Source organism: Sinohyriopsis cumingii, chromosome 12 (genome assembly GCF_028554795.1).
Source record: "Sinohyriopsis cumingii isolate HCF-2022 chromosome 12, ASM2855479v2, whole genome shotgun sequence".
Lineage (NCBI taxonomy): Eukaryota > Metazoa > Mollusca > Bivalvia > Unionida > Unionidae > Sinohyriopsis > Sinohyriopsis cumingii.
Genome location: NC_142972.1, coordinates 1,028,965 through 1,055,541, shown reverse-complemented (window position 1 = coordinate 1,055,541; position 26,577 = coordinate 1,028,965). Strand labels below are relative to the sequence as shown.

The following is a 26,577-nucleotide window of genomic DNA, read 5'->3' as shown; positions in this document are numbered from 1 at the left end:
ATTCTGGACACAGACGATCTGTGCAAGTTTGCAATAGTGTGCTAATGGCTGAACAATTGATGAAAGACAACTGGCTTTCTGTGCAGCATAGCTGCAAGTTATCACAGTTTTACAAAGACACAACTAGCACAAAAAATGTCATTAACAAAAGCTAAGTTTATGTGTATGTTTATATTTATTAGGTTTTTTTCCTTTATTTTAGACATTCCAGTCTTATAATTTCTTTGAATTCTGAATATTGATGAATCTCACTGTCTTTCACACACACACACACACACACACACACACACTGACACAGATCTAGAAATTCCAACACAAATTTAAATAAAGCAGTGTACACATTCTGTTCAAGTCCAATAATGTAGTATGGATTCTTAAATCAACACTTAAGAGAATTGATTAATTCCATGCCTTTACGCCAGCTACCAGTAGGATGTTGCTGAAATTAAATCCTTTCAATCTGTGTGGGCAATTATGTTGCAACACATTCATTTGTTGAATTCTAAAGTAAATATATTTACAGTCTCAGCAACTCTCAATCAGTAAATCTTGATTCTTTTTGCTCAAATTCTCTCTGGTAATCTAGCTACCCTAGTGCCTATGTGACTGTCATCATGCAGTCATTATCAAAACAGGTGATGCTTGCATTTCCAGTTGTGCCTGGATTTTCACAATGGTCATTTTTACCATTCACTCCACACCCATTCATTTACAACAGTTAGTTTTCTATTTCATCCCCAAATCCAAATGACAGTAGAAAAGAATGCACGCTGTCTTCTTGTTCTTCTCATTATCTTACACCAATATAAGACGGCTACTGGGTCATTGCATGCTGTTATACTGGGTCATTGTATGCCATTTCCATTTCTTTTTTTAACTGATGGATTAGGTTTTGTACTCTTGTCTCTGCAGTAAAGAACTTGTAGCACAAGAAAGTGATAACAGCTGAACTAAATATCTATCCTTAGAACTGACTGGCTCTTTGAAGGACCTGAAAAGATTTCAGACAAAACACATTTTGAACTTGAAAATCAGCATCATAACATAAAAGAGCAATTTGTTTTATTCTTTAATACTACATGCAATACATTTGGAAATATATCCTAAGAGAGTAATATCCTGTAGTTTGCTGAGGGATCTTGTCTATGTAAATATCTGTCCAAGAAATGAACTTTATAACATAATATGGATGCAAGGAACTTACTCAAAAAAAATAGTTACTCTGCAAAAGCAAAGATTTTAGTAAATTGTGTTTCTCTAAGAATACATTTCCAATCACATTAACATTTGAAAAATAAGTCTGCCACCTACCTTATCCCATCTTCCTGAAAAGATATATATATATATTTATAATGACAGAAAAACTGACAAACAAAAGTGCAAACTGGTGGAAAGCCAACCCAGGCACTAATGAAATCTACTGATTCTTTTTTTCATGGGCACAAAGCCACAAAAGATAATTACACAAATGACTACATCACACAAAAATGTACTGTACAAAGTCTACATTGTGTTTGTTATCGATAAGTATGATTATATACAAAATAATGACTGAATGATGTTCTGTGTTCTTAAATTTCAGTGTCAACAGGGCATGGATGGCTAGAGCAAATGACCACAATTAGCTGCTTCAGTAGGTCAGCAATGAAATGTTTGCAGTGTCTACAAATTTTCCATCCCAGATATAATATTTCCATCCTAGGTATAATACATAATGTTGATATATTTCTATGATTTTTGTTCTGATGCATTGTTTTCAGAAAGACTGTTATTATTTGCCATGCGATTTTTAATACATTCATATATATATATATATATATATATATATATATATATATATATATATATATATATATACATACACACACATACATATATGAAGACACTATTAATCCTTTACCGTAGATACTCACTTATAAGTCGAAGCAAACTGCAAACAACAAAGATTCTATCTGTCATAGCATAATATGCCTGCAGATCATGGCTATGTTGTTTGTTCTACTGTTTACTCCTAACAAACTGCACAGACCTGGATCTGTACAGCTTGCAGTTGGATGGAATATGTAAGTGAGCATATACAGTGCCCCCCCCCATTTGAAACTGAGCAACACATCAAAATGAATGCTTACATTTGTGGGAAGGCTGAGTGGTTTTTACATAAAATGATTAGGTAAGTATTCTCTCAGAAAAATAATTTATCATACCATTAGCTTTCTACTCTAATCACAATATTCTTCAGATGGACAATATGAGGAGGTAATGCATCTATACCATCTTCCAACAAAGAATTACTAGATTCCCAAAACAATGATAGCCTGCTCTACAAACTTGACAGCTGCAAAACAGATGATCACTCCTGAAAACTATACCCAGTTAAGATGGGAATAACTGAGTTCTTCTTACAAATTTTATGGGTGAATCCAGTGAGCGCCAAACTACTGCCATGAGCAGGTTGTGCCGACGTTAACAGTGTTTAACCACTGTGCAGCAGCAACTGAACCAACCATATTAAAATCTTGTCTGCGAGAACTAAATCCCAGAGATACTACTTGAGAAGGCTGACTCTGCATACCAGTCAACAGCTTCAGTTATGTCTTGTATCAAAATATGTTTGAAAGCAAGGCCCGCAGAGATCACTCTCATTTCATGAGCTGAAATTTTCATGAGGTGATTCTGATTTTTTGAGATTTCAGTGTACAGGGTGTATAACTTCAGCAATGATGATAGGGTGCTTGATGGGTGATATCCTCTTTCCCAACCTTTCACCAGGAGAAAGAGTTGCTTTCTTGTTCCAAGACTTCTCTGTGCACTTTGACTAATGCATAACAGCAAGGACATGGTCATGTATGGCCACTTCTTTCTTGTATCTATCGGAAAAAGTGTGTATGAGGACTCTCTGAACGCCTGCTGACAGCAGCCTATTCTTGGCTACAAAGCTTGGTCTGGTCACTGGACCACATAACAATCTCATCTGAAATGGAGATAGTTTGGTTCTAATGAAAGGCCATGTAACTTGCATGTTAAAGCTAGGGCTATCAAATAGTACATTTTGTATAACTGTAGCTTCTGGGAGTTTCTGGATAAAGGCTCTAACTGATCTGAATTGAGCCATGTCAGGATTTATGGAAATTTTTGTTTGGGAAACAAGGTGAGAAATTTGGGTTATTCAAGTCAAAACTGGCAAATGGGCCTGACAGATCTTTATCATGACTAATATCCCCTCTGCCATGATACCAAAAACCATCAAAAATCATGGAGTGGTGACCTCTGACAGTAATCTGGGCTAATATTTTCTCTTCAATCTGCCAGAGAAAGAAATCAGCCAGCAGAGGGATTAAGCATCAACAGGAAGACAGTGTTGACTTTGCATAAGTCCCTGAATACACGTCACTTTCCCTCATCTTCAATTTAGCAAAGGGTCTTCTAACTTGCAAGATTATCTGGACAATCAAAGGCTGAAAATACTTTTTTGCTGTGGACTCTACAGACCATCCAGATGTCAAAAAGGAGCTGGTATGGACAGCAATGAAGAGCTTTGACTGTAGCTGAGCAGATTTGGTTTTGCTGGGATATTTCTGGGCACATCACTAGAGAGATTATAATAAATTGTTGACCCAGAACCAGTCTGCAGTTCTGAAACCACAATTTCTGTATTATTTCCTGTACTAGAACCACAGGGAGAGGGGCGCATAGGCAAGGGCCAGAACCCCTCCCAACTGACTGATAGGCTATCCATGGCCCAGGTATCTGGGTACAGAACCGGGAATAGAAAGATGGGCAGCTTGTGGTTAAACCTTGTTGCAAAAAGAGTGATCGCTAAATGCTCCAAAAGCATGCTAATCCTATGGAAGTTGTTTTTGGTTTAACGCCATTTTTCAGTGCATGATAGGCTATACATGGTGGCCAGTATAACTGGTAGAGGAAGAACCTGGGAAAACCCCGGTAAGAATCATAAACCCTTGTTAAGCTAATGGTAAGCTTTCTCACATACCCACTTTGGCAGAACTGAAAACTTGAACTTATGTGGACAGAGGCAAAATATCAGTGATCAATAAAGGCCAGTGCTTCAGACCATTTTGCTCCAATTCTAAAGATAAATGTTTGTTATATGGACCATTCTGTATGAAGAATTTTGCTGTTTTGCCAGAGTTGGCTAGGAAATTGAGCCTGCCAGGAATGTTGCTGATTTGTAATGTTAAATTTAGGTGGACACACCATAGTGAAACTTCCAAAACCAGAATACACAGATCACGTGATTTGGTTCCCCATTTCAGGAGGATGGCCAGATATAAAAAGCCTTGATAACAGATTTCATTTGTAAAAGGCTGATATGAAGAATTCCTCTGGATTGCCACAGATGATGTTGAAACATGGCAACAGGTAGGCTCCCCAATGATAATGATATGAACTGGCATTCACACAAACCAAAATTCTGGGTTGGACCTAATTTTGAGAGGGATCTCTTCTGTGTGCAAATATTTGTTGTGCCATTGATGCAGGGATAATACTTAAGTCATGATCCTGACTTTGCGACAAATATGACTGGAAAAGGGGAGCTACTGTGATAGAAGGGACTTCTGCAAGGGGTGCAGGAAAAGGTGGCCAAGCAGAATCCAATACAATGAGGGATCTGAGAGCTCTCTCACTGTAAATACACTCCCTGTTTTGAAATTACTGACTTGCAAATTAACATGTATATGTGAAAAATGAACAATACTGAGATTGGTGATAAACACCATGGCTAGTTGGATAAAATATTGGGATGTGATGTGATCTGGCATTTTCTGATTCATTAAAAAGCCTGCTGGTAAGTAAACTAAATAGCCATGGAGATCATACCAGCTATTACCAGAAAAAGAACTTACCATGTGTCATTGGCAGATTGGAGGATGGAACAGGGTGACAATACAGTTGATAATATTTTTGAAAGCCCAAGGACTTATCTTGACACCAAATGGGAGCACATGAAACTGATGCATTTTTCCTTGAGTGGTCCAAGGTATTTGCCTTTACAGGTCACTCACACATCTCACCTCTCTCTACAGGAGTCCGAGTCTCAGCTCAGCCAATATCAGAAAGCTTGCCAATGGCTTCCTGTGGGTCGGTGGTTCTTCAAAGGCTCTTCCCCAACCTAATATACTAGCCTCCATGTATAGCCTATGTTATGCTGAAAATTTTTGACAAACCCCACAAGACCAAAAATTCTTGAAGCTGAGACTGATTCAGGCTGAATGCATGGACAGTACGGCAGTTTCTGTGCTGCCTACCTCTGCACTCCCTCATCTGTACAAACAAATAATAACAGAGACCCAAAGGGTGTCACAATGAGGGCCAAGGGGGTGATGACAGAGACCCAAAGGGTGTCACAATGAGGGCCAAGGGGGTGATGACAGAGACCCAAAGGGTGTCACAATGAGGGCCAAGGGGGTGATGACAGAGACCCAAAGGGTGTCACAATGAGGGCCAAGGGGGTGATGACAGAGACCCAAAGGGTGTCACAATGAGGGCCAAGGGGGTGATGACAGAGACCCAAAGGGTGTCACAATGAGGGTCAAGGGGGTGATGACAGAGACCCAGAGGGTGTCACAATGAGGGCCAAGGGGGTGATGACAAGTGAAGACATGCATTCCGTCTCATTAAGTCTAAGTTGGCAGAGACTGTCAGAGTGTTACCCAAAGAATGGCAAACAGCCCTTTGCAATCCCATCCATTGATTCCCAGGCAAGACTGGTGTACACTTTTAAAAAATAGGCAGGAATGCTAGCTCCAACACTTAAGATGTTGCTACAGTGCTATGAATGAGCTTTCAAGTGGCATGAAAGACACTGTTATCCAGTAATGTAGTCATATTTACTACTTCAATGATTTTATCTAGTGTTGGAAGTTTGGTGGTAAAGGCATCTGAATATGTCCTATTCCAAGCAGGACAAAACTGTCACTGGCAGTTGTCTTCCAAGAAAATCCTTTTAAATTCACTGGGTCATGGATTTTTTTAAAAAGACATGTCTGAAATTCCTTCATTTGTGCCGAATGTGGTAGTCAGTGAAAGGAAGGACATTACTTCTCATCTTCTAGGTCTACTGATGTCTTGACCTTATTGGCCTGGCTTGCATCTGTTGGTGGCAGACAATTTAAAACCAGCAATACCCAATATATTTCTTCTACAGCCACCATGAAACTAAAGTCAGACAGTGTAATACTTGGATCTGAGTTTGTTGAGATGTCAAGGGTATATCCACACTTAGTGAGTAAGTCATCCACATCAGGTCCTACATGCATGTAAAATATCTCTGTTGGCATAAACAAAACATTGCAATCATCCCTAAATGTATTCCAGTATCATTGCAATGGATAATCCATAAATAACTATGGCCCACTGGATGAAACAGCTGAGCAAGTTTTGCAGCTATAGAGGGCAGATATTATGAAAGCTGGTTAGCAGGACTGACAACTCAGTTGCCATCTAGCTGGTATGTATGGCTGTTAGGTGCAACAAAACAAATTGGGCAGTCTGATCCTGCATGGCTCTAAATACCATGGGTGTACCAGCCAGTATGTGGTATGGCTTGCCGAAGAGACAAATCTACTGTCACTACACAAAAGGTATGGCTGGCTGGCCTAGCTTGTTCACAGCCAGAATGGCTTCATGTGGCATAGAAAGTTGTTGAAATGAAAAAAGATCTGATAAAAATCCAGTACATCCAGACTCACAGGCATGAACGTCATACATTGACTTGCTGGGGTAATCAAATCTGCTGATGTATTAGTTGCCACCAGCATCATGCTAACTTTGGATGGAGTGAGGACTGTTGTGCTATACTTGCCACTGATGCTGTCTTGAAAGCTCAAAACACCACATTATTCTGGATGGGATTTCACACGCTTTTCCTTGTTTTAACGCTTTTTGTTGGACTAGATATTTTCAGACCAAAGATGGATACATTACATGTAAAGAATGAGAAGCATTTAGTGTATGTGAGGCATGTCTCACCAGTGTCCTTGCTGACTTTGAACTTCTTGCATTTGCTGCATTTTGTCATCATGTTTAACTGAAATGTGGTTTTATCACCATGTTTAACTGAGATGATAAGAGCAAGGGGCCCCGAGTGACCTAGTGGCCTAAAGCACTTACCGTTACACATCATTGGCATCTCACCTCTGTCTTGTGGTTTGAGTCTTGGGCTCAGCCAATGTGGGTATGTGAGAAAGCTTGCCAGTAGCTTCTTGTGTGTCTGTGGTTCTTTCTGGGATTTTCCTGGGTTCTTCATTCACCATTTATACAGGCTGCCATGTATAGCCTATCTTGTGCTGAAAATTGGCATTACACCCTACAACAAACAAGAACAAGAACAAAAACAAAAAAATTACAAATGAACAGTCCAAAAGTGTACCCAAAATTCACAATAACAGTCATTCTTAAAACATATACCAACAATACTATATCTGAGCAAATGGTAAAATAAACAAAGTCAACGTTACATACAAAATTCACACAAATACTTATAAAAAATAATTTGTATCATATGTACAGTAGTAACAACTTTGCAACACTAAAAAATATAGTCTGGATGGTTTAAATTTGTGAAGATTTTCACAGGATTTTTGGGAGGTCTTGTAGAATAATCTTGATAGTACAAAGTGAAAGCTTAAACCTAGCACCATCTGGTTGTGAAAAATGGGATGTAATGGGTAAGAGTTTCTTCCCATATAATATATTGGTATATAGACCATAACCCAAACCAAAATGCATCCTTGCTGAAAGCTTGTGGCAAGCTTGCGGTAAGCTTGCGATAAGCTAGTTTGATGTTTATAAGCTAACATGGATGCTTGCGCAAGCTTGTACAAGCAAGTGCAGGCTTAGGCAAGATAGCTGGATATAACCGCAAGCTTGCACAAGCTTGCGCAAGCTTGTACAAGCTTTCTTGTTTGCTTCAGAAATTAAAACTAGCTTGCACAAGCTTTCTTGTTTGTTTCATAAAGTAAAACTAGCTTGCGCAAGCTTACTTGTTTTCTTCAGAAAGTAAAATTAGCTTGCGCAAGCTTGTTTTCTTCAGAAAGTAAAACTAGCTTGCGCAAGCTTTCTTGTATGTTTCAGAAAGTAAATTTAAACTAGCTTGCAACAAGTTTCTTCATATATATATATATATATATATATATATATATCCATTGCTTATGAAAGTTTGAGACCATGTATCCAAGTAGCAGGCACCATCACTGTCACGCCCCTACGAAAACAAAGTCATGACTTGATGAACAATCATGAAGTGTTCATGAAAGTTCCTCAAGTAAGTTCATGAGCTTCAAGAATTTTGATGAATCATGTACTTGAAGTTCATGAACACACTGATGAATTTTTATGAACTATTATAATATCTTTGAAGTTCCTGAAATGTCATGAACTAATGGTTCATGAACAATTCAAGTACTTTGATGCAATACCATGGTATTTCTTAAAAAAATGTATATTAAATATCTATATCATTATATTCATAAAATGTTCATGAAAATTTATCATACAAACTTCTCACAATATTAGTGAAATTTAAATAAAGGTGAATTTTTTCTTCTTTTTTTAAAATGATATACTGTATAAATGTTCATACAGATCTTTAATTCAATACTTGTTTACTTAACCTGAGTATTTCTGGATTAATATGGGAAAATATTTTCTAGCCAGCATCAACAAAATGTATTTGCTTTAAAAAGCTTTCAATGGCTTTGTCCTAACGTTTTTTTTCTTCTCTCCATTACTGTTATAAACTGCTTATTCTATTGACTTAGTCACTGGTTGCCAATTTGCAGTAAAAACCGAAATATATTAACAACGATTATTCTGATTGGATGACTTTGAAAAAAGACGTGATATGATTGGTTAATATACGCGCGCGATTTCAACAGTTAAGCTTCCTCAGAAACCAAAGATCATGCAGATGGTTAGGCAAAAACCTCGAACAAAAACCGTGGACTCCATGGAATGGACAGATGAGAATATTTTCAATATCATTTTTTTAAAGTAAGTAGAAGTGCAGAGAAGCGACTTTGAAGAATGTGAAGGAAATGATTTGGTGAGAGCAAAATTAGGCGGAAAAGCGTACCAAGCCCGGATGACCAGAATTACGGTGAGTATCTTTTTCTTGGTCATTCGTGATTATTTCAGTAGAAGTTATATGGATATTTTATTGGTTTATATATGTCATCATATTATTTATAACCAAGCTAATGACACGATTTTGTTCAGACCTAATTTAAACTTGCTCATCGAAGTTTTGAAAATCACTAAACATTATCACCCCCCCACCAGTTCTCGATACCAGACGTGGTTCGATATCGATAGGAGTTGAGATGTTCGAGATCGTTTTCTTTTACATGACATCACTATTTCTATAATCTGATGTAATTTCGTAATTTAAAAAAAAAAACCTTAAGAAAATAGTTAATGCGTGAAACTGTTCACAATAAAAGTGCAAATAACAACGTGATGAAACCGGAAGCAGCTATACGCAACATGCGGAGTCAGAGTGGATGCATTAGTGACATACTAAGGGCCTATACCACACAAGTCTGGCGTTTTATCAATAAAAAATGGCGAAAATATTTGAAAGCATGAAATAACCGTTATCTGTAATATATACGGTTATTTAGTGTAACGGTGTTGTCAAAAAAAATGTCATATTTTACTGAATAAAACATCCGTCTCCTGTGACTATACCTATGGCTAGACAGATTCAGTTAATATAAAACAGTGACAAAATTCTGCAATAATATAAATGCTCAGTATTATGTGTAAGGGATTAAATCATTTTTGAGTTGGATCATATTATTCCAGTAAGTAAAGTGGGGTACAATGATAATGTGCTAAAAGCTAAAAACAATGTTGATCAGAGATTATCTGTAATTAACTAACTTTACCTTTTTTTCAGACCAGACAGCAGAAAAGTAAAATTGGTAGAGGATGAAGTTTGTAGGTTAAGGATGAAAATTTGAAAACTGGAGGATTCAAGATGGAAGAGACATTAAATTGTGACTGCTGCAACAATGTTAAAGATCCAAACAGTAATCAGATGGAACAGCTTAAGTTGCAGAAGGAGACATTCAGTAGTGACAATGGACAGGATTTGATTAAATTATAGACCCTGAACATCTTTACAAAAGAGTTATCAGACAGGTCAGTCTCTGGAAGAAGATTGGTCAGGAGAAACCCCAGCTGAAAGACAGCCCCATGACGATGAAATATGCTTCAACAGTTGATTGCAGGCAACTGCCCCAATATCTCTTGAACATTTTTCAAAGAAAAATTACAGAACATACAAAAAGTGTTGCTAAGGGTAAAAAAACAGAATATCACTTGTCAGTTTAAATTTATCTGAAATCAAATACAGTTTTTAAGATAATATGTTGCATTTTATACTGTATTAACCCCATCCCCCATCTAAGGTTATTGTATGATTCAGGATGAATAGGTATTTGTGACTTGTCAGGTTATCATATTTTGTTTTATAGGCACTGTTCGTGAAGTCATGAATCATTGAGAAACTTTGTTCATCATAGTTCATGAATATGTTCATGCACTTGTTCATGAATGATGATGATCCAATTTGTGGACTGTTTTCAATTCATGCACATTCTAGAATAATTCATGAACCTTTTGATGAACTTTCATGAACGGTTCTTGAACCAAGTTCATGAACAGTTCATTCATTATTCATGATCATTTCATAGGGGCGTGACACTTGCAGCTAGGGGAACACATAAAGCTTCTGCAGCCTTGGGTAAGCTTGCAGTGAATGAATAAACTTGAACAATGGAATTAAACTTAATGTTTTGGCAGAACAGATTTGTTTTCCACTGCATTGCAACTATAAGATTGCATTATTTAATCATTAAATATGCAGATTACTTCATTGGAATGAAGTAAAACTTTGCAATATATTATGATAATTTGGTCCACCAGGAGCAGTTGAGTCTAAAATGCATTTTTGGACAGGGGCCTTCGGACTCCCAGACCCCCCCCCCCCTTCACATTTTCAGGGGGTTTTTTGGAAGGGGGGAAAACACAATCATGTCTGATTTTTGAAAGCCCAGATGCTTGTAGCAAGAAATCTCTGCAAGCTTGCAACAAGCTTGCGCAAGCTAGTAACAAGCTTGCACAAGCTTGTGTATACTTATTGTACTAGGTAAATAAATAACAAGCTTGCGCATGCTTGTGCAAGCTTAAGCTTACGCAAGCTTGTGCATGCTTATGACACTTTTGTTAAATAAGCTTGCGCAAGCTTGCTGCAATGTTCCAAATACAAGCTTGCCGCAAGCTTGCTGCAATGTTCCAAATACAAGCTTGCCGCAAGCTTGCTGCAATGTTCCAAATACAAGCTTGCCGCAAGCTTTATAAATAAGCTTGCGCAAGCTTGCTGCAATGTTCCAAATACAAGCTTGCCGCAAGCTTGCTGCAATGTTCCAAATACAAGCTTGCTGCAAGCTTTATAAATAAGCTTGCGCAAGCTTGCTGCAATGTTCCAAATACAAGCTTGCCGCAAGCTTTATAAATAAGCTTGTGGCAAGCTTGCTGCAAGCTTTAAAACAAGCTTGCAATTTTGGTTTGGGAAATGAGGAATGTTTCATTTTTCCAGGCAGGCTTGATTCAGGAGGTAGAAGTTTATTTTCTTAATGCTAATGTGATAGGGAATGTAATTAAAGGATAAACTAACTTTTCTTTGAGATGCAATGACACAGACCTTCTGACCCCAAAATAAATTGACCTCTTTCATAATTTAAGTGCAAGACTTCTACAAACATTGTTTAAGTTACATGGAACATACTCTTGAACTAAAGTCATTATGCAAAACACATTTTCTTCTATTTGACCTTTGACCTTTAGGCCTGAAGATCAATTGACTTCTTTCTCAATCCAAGTTCACACCATCCAAAAAGTTTACTCCTGGTCTGTGATGCATAACTAGTTATGGTGCAGAAACCAAGTGGCATGTCTTTACATGCAAATCTAATATCAATATTATGTAGGAGTTTTTATTTTTTATTTAAGGTAAACTTGATGTGATTTAAGCGTTTATAATTCTGTCGCTTATTTCATCTGATCTTATTTATATTAAGCTTAAAGTAAAAAATATGTATATATAATTATTTTATTGCATGTCTGGGACAGAAATCTCACCCATAATTTTCAGAGATGCTTTTACATTTTGCCCATGAGAAGAGATGCAAACGGGATGGAGACTCTATGCTTAAATTTATCAAAATATGTTGATTTGATTGGTATTAAAGACAGGGGTGTCCAACCTTTTCTGGCTGGGGGCCAAAACTGATAAAATACTTAAGGATGTAGGCCACAATAAAAGGCTGCCTACATCTCCATGGGCTGCACAATGTGATGGACTGGGCCGCGGGTCACAGGTTGGACACACCTATACTAAGAGCTTCAAAAAGCTATGAAACTATGTGCCCTGAAATAAATTCCTCTCAACAGCCAACCTTGTGTCTGTATGAGCTTCTGTAAAGATCTGTGGACTACCTGAAACATACAAAGTAAAGGTATCTTGACATCTACATAGTATTTGCAAAATGATCCAATAACAACTGTCACAAATGGCAATAAGATCAAGGAAAACAAAAACATATAATCAAAATATGCCATCACAGTTATTTGTTCTTTTTATCTAGTTTGAATCTATTTTACAGTTATGACTAATTTAAAAAAAAGAAAAGAAATCTAAATGCTGGGGGCTTCTTTTAATTAATTCTTTAACAACTAAAATTATCAGAAAAGCAGTACACACCCAACCCTCAGCATTCTTAATGGATATTCTTAACGTGTTCTTTATGGACAAATGTCCTTTACATAGATGTCTCATGTAAGAAAGACTACTGTAACTCAAAATATTACAGAATTATTTTTTTTTTTAATTTGTCTTAGAAAAAAGTGCTTCTTATTCAATTCACATTAGGTCTAAATCCCATTAAGGGTCTTGATAATGCCACTATATTACACAGATGATTGCCCTGAGAGAGATAATTTTTATTTATTACATTAGGAAATTTTAAAAAATTACCAGTTTCTCTTGCTATAGGTGAATTGCATTTACATGTACATTCCCCTGACAAATCTTTTACCTAAAAAAAAAAAAAACAGTCAGTACTTTAATTCTGACTTTTATGAAGAATATATAATTGTAATGAACACAGTAAATATTCTTTATCATAAAATTATACAATTGTATAGGCATTGGCCACCTTTTTTCATGGCCGAGAATATCAAAATCTGGTCCTTCCATCATGAAACAGTACTCAACATTTTGAGTAATACACAAAATGTTACTCTAGACTTGTATATGTGACAGAAAAGACAGGTCAGGTCAGGACAGATCAGGAGACTTCCAAAACTGGGTCACTTTAACCTCAAAAGAGGGAGGATTTTCATTCAGACAATATTTTAGCATGCAAATGGACAAAAATTACAACTATTGAACAAATTAATATTTTTTAAAATATTAAAATATGCAAATCATATCATGAAATCAGTTCTTTCACAGTAACTTGTTGCCATTCATAACTGTAGTCCTCAAGTCTGAAGAAGACGGGTTCTGTGCAATCATCTACGGGCATGTTGATGGTTCTGCAGAACCAGGCTTGACAACAACGGAAATCTGATGTAGTTACAGGGATGGACACTGACTTGTAGTGATGCTCCTCGGATGCTTCCAACTGTCTCCAGCATTCATTTTCAGTCAACTGACCCTTTGTTGATAAAGGCATGCCAGTGGGTTCAGTCCTGTGCTGTTGAGGCTGTACCAATTTAGGCTGTTTGCAGGGATTTCTTTGTAGCACCTGCATGTGGTTGTCTTGTTTTCTTCGGTCATGTGCCAGTTCCATAAAAGATCCGTTTTGGCAAGTAAGTGAAATCCTTTCTGATGAACAGTCTGACCAGCCAAGCATGCCATCCATACACTTCTAGCATTTCTTAGGAGATCAATGCTGGATTATATTTGTGGCAGTTCTCATCACTGTTAATCTTGACACTTAGGAGATGATGTACTGTACTGGATCTAGGTTTCCTCTATACTCAGCATGAATTTTCCTCAAAGTGAAAAATCACATTTTTAGTGTCTGCATTGGAATGTGGCAATGTCAGTATAACTCTTCTCAGTTCACAAAGAGTTTAAATTTTTTTCCTTTCTGTGGGTAGATTCAGATTGCTGACTGCCAGCCAGAACTGCTCAAGATTGGTACTGTCTGAGTCTAATGTTATTTTAATGTCAGTAAGATCCTTCACATGAAGTGCTAATGCATACAGTATACCATCACACCCTCAGCAAATTTTAAGCACTCAAGTCAAAGCGATCCAGTTTTATTCCATTTGAGCTCTTGAGTAATCCAATCATAATCAAGTAACATCTTTAATCCTGTTCAAGAAAAGTCTGATCATACACAGTATGGAATCTAATACATCGCAATTAAGACTGGATCACACCATGCATTGAGGAGACAAAGCAATGTTTATTGTTTTATGATGAATTGGCTTGTTTGTGACCTAACCATAATAAATTAGGATCTTTATTACTTTTGGAATTACCTGTGATCACAGAGTATAATTCATCTCAAGAAACTTCAAACAATTAATCCAGCTGACCATGCAGATATGATCAAAGGGTGAAATTAGCAAATACATTGTCTCGCTTGCTTAAGACAGTTTAGTCAGCTGATAACTGGCAGTATTACCATGAATATACTACTGTAAAATCTAAATGTGAAGAAAAAAATGGAAAATTTCAATCATCATTTTGTGTACATGGGAGATTTAAGTATGTAACAGAGACAGCTCTAAACTCAGGAGAGAAATCCTCCATGATGGAGGTTCACATATGTGAAACAAGGATGAGTCTTAGTCCCCACTCTCTTCAGCCTCATGTTCTCCGCAAAGTTGATGGATGCTTTCAAGGACAGCGATGTTGGAGTAGGTCTCAGATACCGTCTGGATGGGAAGTTGTTCAACCTGAGGAGGCTACAAGCCAAATCCAAAGTCCAAGATGAGAACATTCGCAACCTGCTGTTTGCAGATGCCTGTGCCCTCAACTCCAGCACGGAGGCAGGCATGCAACAAAGCATGGACCTTTTTTCCACAGCGTGCTCCAACTTCGGACTCAGCATCTCTACCAGCAAGACCGAGGTTCTGCATCATTCAGCTCCTGGAGAAGATTACATGGAACCATATATCACTGTCAATGGCCATAAGCTCAAAAATGTAGACAGGTTCACATACCTCAGCAGCACCCTCTCACAAGCAGTCCACATAGACAATGAGGTCAACACTAGGGTTGCCAAAGCCAGCATAGCATTTGGTAGACTCTGCTCAAATGTCTGGGATAGGAGAGGCATCAAGCTTGCCACCAAACTCAAAGTCTATGCAGCGGTTGTTCTCCCCACCGTCCTCTATGCTTGCGAGACATGGACTGTGTATAGCCATCATTTTAAAAAACTGAACCACTTCCATATGAGCTCCCTGAGGAAACCACTGAAAATCAGATGGCAGGACAAGGTACCAAACACAGAGGTGCTCACTAAGGCCAGCATGACAAGCATCCACACGATGCTGTGCAAGGCACAACTTCGATGGGCTGGCCATGTTGTCCACATGCTGGTAGAACGCCTACCTAAGAAGGTCTTTTATGGAGAGCTACAACAAGGCAAAAGATCTCACGGTGGTCAAAAAAAGAGATACAAGGACACCCTCAAGGCTTCGCTGAAGAACCTAGGCACTGATCCTGATACCTGGGAGAGTGTCGCTGCTAACCGATCCGCTTGGCGCAGTCAAATCAACGCTGGTGCAGAAGCCTTTGAGCAGAAAAGACTGGTGGACGCAGCTGAAAAACGTGATCTGCGCAAATCCAGGAACATCAGTTTTGCAACTCCCAGCCAGCAACCTGCACATCCATGTCCCCAGTGCAACAGACTTTTCTGGGCCGGGATCAGACTGATCAGCCATCTCCGGACCCACCCCAAGTGAATCAATGACATTAAATGGTCCTCATCGACACCAATGGACGAACATCATCATCAGACTTAGAAATATTACTCAAAACTGACAAATGCAACATTTATGAGTAAGATTTAGAGTCAAGTTTTATGACAGAGGGGTAAAATCATACAGTTTGGCTGAATTGTGTAATATAATGCAACATTTGTTACCTATGTTCTATGCACACTGTCTGCTGATTAGACTAATTATTAGGAAAGTATGTATGATTTCATTGAGATGGCGCTCTACAGTTTCATATTTTGCATAGGGTTAGAATTTTAAAGAAAAAGAATTTAAGTTTGTAAGTTATAAATAAGTTGTTTACTAATATACTTGTTTAAAAATTTCATGGGAAAATAATAAATCATATCCTGGTCATCTTATTGTCTTATATAAGTAAACATAATTATTTCATTGTACTATAAGTTCAGCTCTAAAATCAATGTTGTGTTCAGATATAATCTCAGAGGAATTATTTTAAAATTATTTAATTCCAAAGTGCTCACTGACATTTTGGACTAAAACACTATTTTGGGATTATTGTGAATTTGTTCAAGGGCATTCTGGGTGATATTATTGTGATACATCAAGACTGTTGGCACAGCTATACTTTTAGATTTGTTATAGAACTTTAGCACTATTTATGATTTAATTCACAATACTGCAAGTTCCTTTGAAATCTTCACTTTTTATTCAAGGGAAATAAATTGTCTGCTGAATTTTACAAAACTTGTTGGTTTTGCTTCTTCTGTTACTTAGACTAGGACTAAAGAGTTTTGACAACATAAAGTCACTATTGATGAATTCCCTCTATTTAATGTACAGGACACACAAGCTCCTCAAAAGTATCTTTTCTGTTGCTACAGACAACTGCCCATCAGTTTCACATAAATAAAGAAGCCCTTTTTTACGCTGGTATGAGAACAGTGTTGTTTTGAAGGGACCATCAGAAAGCATACTACTTAGGTCTTCATCACAAAGCCAAAGACAATATATTCTGTAAAGAACTTTAAACAATATTAAACTAAATTATACTTAAAATATAAGTGGAACAGACATTACACCTGAAAAAGCACAGAATAATAGTATATTCTTTTTCTGAGTTAACTGTACTAATAATTAAACTATAACGTCAAATTTTCATGGAAAATTTCCTATTATGTTCCAACATAGAATGCAATAAGGGAGATAATACCACACCCACCTTTTATGAAAATGGTCCATTGTGTAAGAAGCATGTGTGAGTACTGTAGATGTAAAGTAATAACTTTCTATAAACAAGTTACAATTGAAATGATTTGTATCCATGCATTCATATAGCTTTTCAAGTATAAATTTCAAAAACTTTTGAAAGACCTGGAAAAAAATCAAATTTTCAAGGACCAAATTCATGATAAGTACAGAGTGACCCTGCTATAACACAGTAGCTGGGAGTCATAGCACCCAACCGTGTTATAGACCGAACTGTGTTATAAGCAACCAGGTCAGTTAACTTAAGAAAATTATGCATGTACCCAAAAAAAATTGCAGGGAGGGGGGTGTAGGTAATAAATGCAGGCGGTATAATATGTGCTTCATCGGCACAGTTACCATCTTATATTGATGCATATTAAATGAGAAATACACCTGTAGTGAAAATAGAGAAGACATATATAATAGTTTACTTTATTTAGAGAACCACTAATTGGTACATATACGCGAATACTGTTTATATGTACATGTCTTATGTATAGCATGAATAGTATCAACAACATGTACTCACCCGCAAACCTCATCATATACACTGAATCCACAATACAAGTGATTCCATCGAAAATATGCACACACCCAGCTTTAAAATATTCAATAATTTTGTCACAGGTCATATTGGTCTGAATTCAGTGGAAAAATATAGCACAATCATGTAACGAATGACGAAACACATTTACTTTTCAGTACATCCCAATTCAGTAAAATTAAGTTTGCGTTTTAATCTGCTGTTGGTAGCGTTCATAAGCATAAACTTTTTCCCTATAAAAAGGAAACTTTCATAGCACAGTTAACGTGTTCCAGTCACATTGGAAAATGCAAAAATTCATCAGATTCCATCACTTCTATTTAAGTTTGGTACTGACTTCCTTTGATGAAAAGTTCATTGTTTTTATTGAAAGATTGTAGTCAGATTTCTTTGATAAAGGGTGCATGCGTTATTGAAGTCACCGCTAAAGGACAGCTTTGGAGAACCAAACAAATGCCCATTTCTTATTCAGGCGGCAACATCAAATAACTGTAATGAATGATTGAGACTGATTTTTTCTCTCCATTTATTGAGTATGTTTTCATAACAATCATTGCTTCAAAGGTAATCTGTTTCCTTTGAAATTTCAGCAAACTATTTTATCTGGGCACATTTTTAAAAAGGAACGGGCCATTGTTTGGGCTATTATAGTTACTGTCCCTCCATGCCTATTGAATAAACCAATAAGATGTAGTTTTTACTTTTTTATTTTTGTAGTAGCAGTGAAATGCCGCCTTCCACGCATGCGTCTGAAAATTAACAAAGGCTCTATGGACGATAGAGACACAGGTGTTCTGGTTTGATGACAAGGATTAGTACAGAAAATGTGAGTGTTCTGAAGGATCTAATTCTGAGTGAAAAGAAGAGGAATTTTACTTACCATCCACATACAAATGTCAGTCTTTGTAAACATATTAATTACTAGCGAACAGCCGAAAATCTGATGAGAGATAGATTACAAGATAATACCTCGTCTGGTTGCTCTCCGTTACCAGAAATGTCAACAACAAAAAAGCGGAAATTTCACAACATACAGTACTCATGCTAGATGTCATGATAAGCAGATTATAATATAACAATGCACTATTTAGATGGTTTGTCAATATGGACAAGGAATTTGTTTATGTAACAATAGATTAATTTCAGTGCATTTTATATCAGTTTGCGGCTTTTTTCATGGGGCCTCTGAATTTCTGCACTCCAAACCAATGATTGCATATAAAAGATTAAACAGCCAACAACATCGCCAAAAAATAAAATCACCACATCGTATGTTTTGGCACCATTAAGGAAAAACAATCCAAGTTTGCAATATTGGCAAAGACCTAAGCGATCCCAAAATAAACATTTTATGCATTATTTTTCGTACTTTTAAGAAAAAACTACTTTTTCGTGTATGAGAAAAATACATATAACATTTCAGAAGCCATGCCACGATCGTCTTGTATTATTCATATGCGATCTCTTCGTACTTTTAAGAATTTTTTTGTATACAAGAAAAATACATGTTTATGAAATTTTGGGAGCCACACCATGACCATGTTATATCCGAATTCGTGTTATAACGGAGCGCGCTATAGCGGGGTCTCACTGTATGCAGGAGCATACATTTTTCTTTTTAAATTTCTGTATAAAACAACAAATTATGCATCAATAATGTACCTACTTTTGTTGACTGCAGTTTCACAGACATGTTTAGCTAATAATCTGAGTTGCTGTTCTGATCTATGCAAGACAGAATGATTAACATGACTAAAAATATATCAGAATTTATGTGGCTTTTCTACTTTCTCAGAGAATTAAAGTACTTTCTAGTACTTTTTAGCAAAGATTTTGCCATCTTAAAATTTAAGTGCTTTCGAGGTGTTTCAAGTTTATGCATTAAGACAATTGCAAATGGTACTGACCCAGATCTGTCCTTGTATGATGTACCAGAATATCTGGGTCTATGCAGTTTGTTTGGACTAATCAGTAAAATGAGAAAAATCCTAATATGCTGGCAAATCATGTGACAGCAGATCAGGGTCAATGTTGTTTTCAGTTGAACTCAATCAACAGCTGAGTACGGACAGTATATTTCTGAATGATATACTTTTAGTATTAATCACATCACCTGAGCATCACAGACAGCAGAGTGGACAATTTGACGGACATGGGCTTGCTGATCAGATATCATTGCATGAACTGACTCCCTGAAATTCCTCAACTCATCTTCAAATCTCTCATGGAAAAATCTCTCTGAAAGTAGAAGGAAAAAGAAGAGGAGGTTAACAGTAATATGCCACCTTACATGCTAAGAGAGAGAGAGAGACAGACAGACAGACAGACAGAGAGAGACAGAGGGAGAGAGAGAGAGAGAGACAGAGAAAGACAGAGAGAGAGAGAGAGAGAGAGAGAGAGAGAGAGAAATTTACCAAAATGATAAATCAAGTCATCAACTTCACTGGATCCATTCTGAGGAAGCATGTCCTTCTGGCAATTCTCCAAGTCCCATTGGGTCTCTTGTGGAAGCAAAGGTGACCCTTGGTCTGTAGCTGCCCCTTCTGGCCCCTGACAACTGCTGCATGTGCTATGACTGGAGTAGCCCACATCCTGTTCATTCTCTGGGAATGGATCTGCATAGGTGGTTATATCAGAGTAAGAGACCCCAAGGCGTTTACTGCAACTGTTTTGTCTGTCCGTATAGTACTGAGAAAATACATGTATATAATATTTGACTTCAATAAAAGGCTCCAGTGTATGATGTGTATCTGTTCATTTTCGACTTAGAAAAGGGTTATAGGCACCACACAAATTTACAAATATTATGGTATTCATTTACATTTTGACAAATATTTGTTTCACATATGACTCTCATATGCAAGCTTGTAGTGAAAGTATGGTATTGTTTACACTACTGCAATCACCTGTTTGACTAATGTCTACTTGTACCAGGGACTTTATTTACTTTCAAAAGGTGTGATCTACTTGCATGGATTGAAAAACAATTCACCCAATAATTTATCAGCTTAAAAATTTGCCAGTAAGATCACTCAACGTTTTACTGTAGCCTCTTTATTGTCACATTAAGTGTAAACATAGTTTCTTGCTTCAAAAAATGGTGATAAAAAACATATTTCAGATTATACTGGTAATCTGTGTTAGGTTTAAGGTAGTGGTTCTCAACCTTTTTTGGCTGTGACCCTAAAAAAATCTATCTGAGTCTCGTGACCCCACTCTACATTTTAATAAGATTTGCCACCCTCTCAAAAAAGACCTGTTGACCTCCAGAACATCCTTGCAACCCTAATTTTGGTCAAGACCTAGGGACTGGAACAACTGGTTTAAGGAAAGGCTAGTGGTAATATCATAACTTCCTCATGGTCGATTCACAGAGATTTAAAAATGGTTTCTTGCTCTCAAAAAATTAGGAATCTTGTAAAAAGTATAGACAGTTGTGTGTGTGTGTGTGTGTATATATATATATATATATATATATGAAAGAGATTTTATGTGATACTATTAGATGACAAATTACATTTATCCCATATCCAATGTATAACAATACAAATATCATGATGCCAATCTTAAAATCCTCTAGTTTAATTTAGGCATAAGCATATCCATTTTATTGATTCTGATTTTCATACAACTGTTATGGGTCTATGCAGGTTTTTTTAGGAGTAATCAGTAGAGTAAACAAGACAGACCCTGATTTGCTGATGCATAAAAAAACTGAACCTGTGACAATCTAGGAATCTTTGGAGATGGTACTTCATCGTCATCACCAACGGACTGTTCTCTCATTGATCTGACTCCTGTATGATTACGGGGGCCTGTCTTGGCTTTCAGGGATGCCATCATATCATAAGCATCTCCAGCACCTGTAGGGACATGTGCCTCTAAGAAGAATGACCCAGCATTGCCCGTCTTACTTCCTACACATTTTCTGAAGGAAAAAGGAAACTAACTTAGTCATTTAAATTCTTGATTTCTGTATGGTAACAGACCTAGATGTTTCCTTTCTCACTAATCATACTTTTATTGTTCTTGCAAATGTATTGGACTGACTTAAATGCCCAATTATCAGAATCAATATCAAAAATTGTTCATTAAATAGTGTGAAATAGATGGTGAGATAGCCAAATGAAAACATCTTTTATACAAATATGCATCCAGCTAAATGAAAATCTCCTGGATATTGATGTGTTTGGATCCATTCACAAGTAACCCCAAAAACTGTGTCCTACCCCCATTTCAGGCAAAAAATAAAAGAATCTTCAGGGGTCAATGAGTTAACTATATTGATTGTCTCATAGTGCATTAAAAGATCATACCTTTCAAACAAAATATGTGAAGCATATGACCAAATTAAGAAGAAAAAAACTAATGTTTATTGTCATCCTCCAAAACTTATTTGGGAACCTGATCAAATAAAACTTAACCATCCAGTTCTACTGTATTGTCTGTCATTTAGGAGTTATACATTGCTGAGGCATCAAGTCTACTTGCTGTCAACTGAAAATTAGGTTTGTTTTTGGTTCTGTGGGGTTTAACACTATTTTTCAGTATATGAGAGGTTAAAAAAACACAGTATATTTTGTGGAGAAACTCACAACCCACACTGGTTGAGACAAGACTCAAACCCATGTGGACAGAGTTAGATGTTTATAATCTATAAAGGCAAGCACCCCAGACCACTCAGCCACCCAGGGCCCCTAAATTAAAAGTTAATTTTTAAAAACTAGAGTGGAATAAATCATCATTGTTTGGTGAAATTACATAGTATATTTTGTTTTTAAAGTAAACATTATTTTTATGAATAATTAGTTTGAAAGGAAACCAGTGAATCATGCATGTCTTTTCTTGTTAGCAGGGATCCATGTGACTTACCTGGCTACTTTTACTTTACACCTGGCTACTTTTTAAAAAAAAACTGTATCCACATTTTCCCCATTGGGGAGGTTCCCGACCCACTTTGCATACTTTGGCAACTCACCCTCCAGCCTTAAATCTAATCTGAACATGGAAGGGTAATCCTAATACTAAATCAGCAGGAAACCAGGAACTTGAAAATACACATTTTCTGGAATTTCAATAATTAAGCATATCAATATTTTCTATCACAACTTCCTATATATACTGTTGGTGTATCAAATTGCTTTATACCAACACTTTTAAAGCCATCTTATTTTCACTGTATGCAATATATATATATATATATATATATATATATATATATATATATATATATATATATATATATATATAGTATGCTGTAACCTATTACTTTAGACTTCATAATATATGGGTATAGAAATACTGAATAAATAATGGAGCATCTGTGAAATCTGTGAAATATTTTAAAGGATTTCCATTATGCCTTTTTATAGCTTACATGTATTATTAATGAATTAGATAAACCTTACCCTTTGATGTTGTTAGACATTATTATGCCATCCAATGTATCTGCAAAAGAAATTGCAAATCTTACAGCCTTTGAATTTTCTTGGAAAGAAAATATTCTTAAATTGATGAAGTAGCCAACTTGTTTAGTACATTGTTTAATAATCTGAAAATCAGTCTTCTCCAAAAATTATTTTAAAGTCTATTTAATGCAAACAGTGAAACAGATTTGGCCTATACCCCAAGTTTTTCTTTATAAGCCAATGTTGTTGTTGTTGTTGTTGGTGTTGTTGTAGGGTTTCACGCCATTTTTAGCACAATATAGACTATACATGGCGGCCAGTGTAAATGGTGGATGAAGAACCCAGAAAAACCCAGGAAAAAAACAGGAACCAAAGAGAAGCTACTGGCAAGCTTTCTCACATACCCACATTAGCCGACTCAAACCCATGCAGACAGAGGTGAGATGGCAGTGATCCATAACGGAGAGTGCTTTAGACCACTCTGCCACTCAGGGCCCCCTAAAATTAATGTAATTTCACCTTAAAAGTATCATGGATATCAATAATAATAATAATAACAATAATAATAAAAAAATTAATACAACTGTATTATTATTATCATTGTTATTATTATTATTATTACTTTTATTATCAAAAAATATAAATAATACTACCCATGAAATTGCAGGTTCATTATCACAGGAATAGTTTATTTTCATATCAGTACATGTATAAAGTTCATGAACAAATACCATAAGACAAAAAGATTTGCCCTATAATTCTCCCATTGCTGCACCGGGGATCCAATAAGCTCAGTACAATGTGATCCCCCGTCCTCCAAATTTTGTTGCTGATAGGGCCATATGCAATATCAAATAACAAATAATTGCTTGTGTTAGAAGTAATGATCCAAAAAGCATGCCCATGGGATATGCACATGGGTCAAGATTTGGGAGACAATGGTCCAAAAGTTGCAAGACACCAACCACCACCACCACCACCACCACCACAGTGACATGTTCAAGATACAACACTATTCCATGGCTCTTTATAACTTAACAGAAGCAAGACATGTTCAGTTATTTGGTTTGCTATTTAAGGGATAGTAATTTTCTGTTCTGGAATTTGCACTTATTCAACTTTGGCCATACATATTGACTGTGTTTTATTTGACAATTTATCTTTATTAAGAAGTAAAAATGTTATGCATCAATGTTGATTCCTTTAGTTATTTATCCTCTTATATGCACTTCATGATTCAGGCTTTTTTGGGGGGTCCATATATGTGGACAGAATTTTTGTGTGTGCCTGATTTTTGTTACATTTTTAAGTTAAAAACAAGTTGTTTACCAAAGTGTTAGTTCAAGTTCTAGCCTTATTTACAAACTTGAAATGTACTGGAAGAGAACTTGTGACCCACATCCTGGTGATATTATTGTCTTAGGTATTTATATATGGTTGTCACTTGAGGAAAACAAAATTACTCATTCCCATTTTTTATTATCAGTCTTTGGGAATCTATTATCAGAGTTTTTAGTGGTGTTCAGATATAATTTGAGAGGAATAATTTATTTAAAAATCATTCATAGGAATTACAAAATGCTTCTTTACATCTGGAAAATAACACTACTATGGGATTATTATGGATTCATTCAAAGACATTCTGGATTATATCATTGTCATACATCAAAACTACTTGTACATTAAAAAACTATTGATACATTAACACATTGAATTCATTCAGAACATTCTACTGTTATGACTCTATAGTCTTAAACTAAATAACTAAAATGAGTGAAAACCAACAAGTTTTGTAAAATTCAACAAATAATTTATTTCCCTTGAATACAGCATGAACATTTAAAAGCAACTTACAGTATTGCAAATTAAATCCTAAATAGTCCTAAAAGTTCTACCAAAAGTCCAGATAAACTGAGTTCCAATTGAATTTCAGTGGTGTTCCAAATAAATTCCAACATCAAATGTGCTGATGTGCCTGTGGTCTCAAATTTGCTAATGTGCTAAATGACCTAGAATGCAGTGATATGTTAACATTCTTTTGATGCATCACAATAATATAATCCAAAATGTCCTTGACTAAATTCACCAAAATTTCGTATTAACAATTTAGTCTGAAATATTATTGAGCACATTGTAATTTCAGTGAATAATATTCTGAATAAACAAACCCACCAAAATTAAAAACTGTACAAAACAACAGACTAATTTCACTTAAGATGTTATGGTTGGAATGAGTAATCTTTCAAGTAAACAACACTGATATAAAAACTAAAACACAATAATATAGCCAGGATGTGGGTCAGTCTCCTTCATAATACATTCAAAGTTGTCAACAAGTTTAGGAATTTCCAAGTGAAAAAACTAGTGTCTGAACCTCAGACTCAACTAAACATGTTTATCTCCAATAATAATGATCTGACTACTTAATCTGTAATCACAGATAAATGTTAGCTATGTGTTATGTTGTTTGCAAAATAAATGCCACTAGTCAGGTAGACCATTAACTTGACTTTGGAGTAATGTCAGTTATGAAATGCATATACACACACATATATATATATATATATATATATATATATATATATATATATATATATATATATATATATATATATATATATATATATATAATCACTGCAAAAGCCAATAGAGAATACAAATTAAATATAAATAACACTATACTTTTGGTCTTGTGAGAGAACATTTAAGATTATTTGGAAATTAATTCATAATACTGTAAGTTACTCTTAAATTTTCACTTTGTAACTTAGAGAAATAGTTTTGTTATTAATTTTAATAAACTTGTTGGTTTTGCTTTTGTCTGTTACTTTAAGACCACAGTGTCATAATAGTTATGTTATAAAGCCCACAGGTACCAGATGCAAAGTTAGACTGAAATGGATCATTATCATGAAAATATTAAGAGCTGAGTGAAGACAGCGGGTTTAATATCCTTCTCATATATGGCCTTTCCAATACTTTTTTCATATATGTACTGATGGGGTCGTATATTAGAAAGTGTCCTACACCCAATGTCTTTATTCTGGACTTCATTCATGATTCTGATCCAGTTCAGTCCTATTGTTGCAAATCGTACCTGTATTAAGAACTTTAAGCCAATCAAACTTAAATCCTTGAAAACGAGTCTTATGGCAATGTTTGGATTTGAAGATCTATATCCTATGGAGAGAGAGAGAGAGAGAGAGAGAGAGAGAGAGAGAGAGAGAGAGAGAAAGAGAGGGGGGGGCACTTTCAGGATTTTAAAAAAAAGATGTATTTCTAAAATACTTCATACCTGAATATCGCCTACCCACACCGCTGCCAAGCTCCAAAGCCTGATTATCAATACTGGTGGCCGAGTGTCTTGGA

General features: G+C 36.1%; 1 protein-coding gene across 1 annotated transcript; it reads right to left on the bottom strand.

The window, feature by feature from the left end:
• Window positions 1-269: 269 nt before the first annotated feature.
• On the bottom strand, window positions 270-26,577 carry LOC149785904 (uncharacterized). The gene is made up of 8 exons (XM_089978122.1): window positions 26,504-26,577; window positions 23,209-23,248; window positions 21,521-21,728; window positions 20,215-20,488; window positions 19,914-20,038; window positions 13,061-13,121; window positions 12,483-12,522; window positions 270-991 (listed from the first exon to the last, which is right to left on the bottom strand). Exons 2-8 carry the CDS (start codon window positions 23,226-23,228, stop codon window positions 886-888), a joined length of 834 nt encoding a protein of 277 aa, XP_089834248.1. The 5' UTR covers window positions 23,229-23,248; window positions 26,504-26,577; the 3' UTR covers window positions 270-885.

What these genes read in the sequence shown, in the direction of transcription:
- LOC149785904 (XM_089978122.1), bottom strand. Translation starts at nt 23,228, where the DNA reads ATGTCTAACAACATCAAAGG. An exon ending in TGACTTGATTTATCATTTTG is followed by an intron (nt 20,039 to 20,214) that starts GTAAATTTCTCT and finishes TTCTACTTTCAG; the next exon opens with AGAGATTTTTCCATGAGAGA. An exon ending in CTGCTGTCTGTGATGCTCAG is followed by an intron (nt 13,122 to 19,913) that starts GTGATGTGATTA and finishes TTTTTTTTTTAG; the next exon opens with GTAAAAGATTTGTCAGGGGA.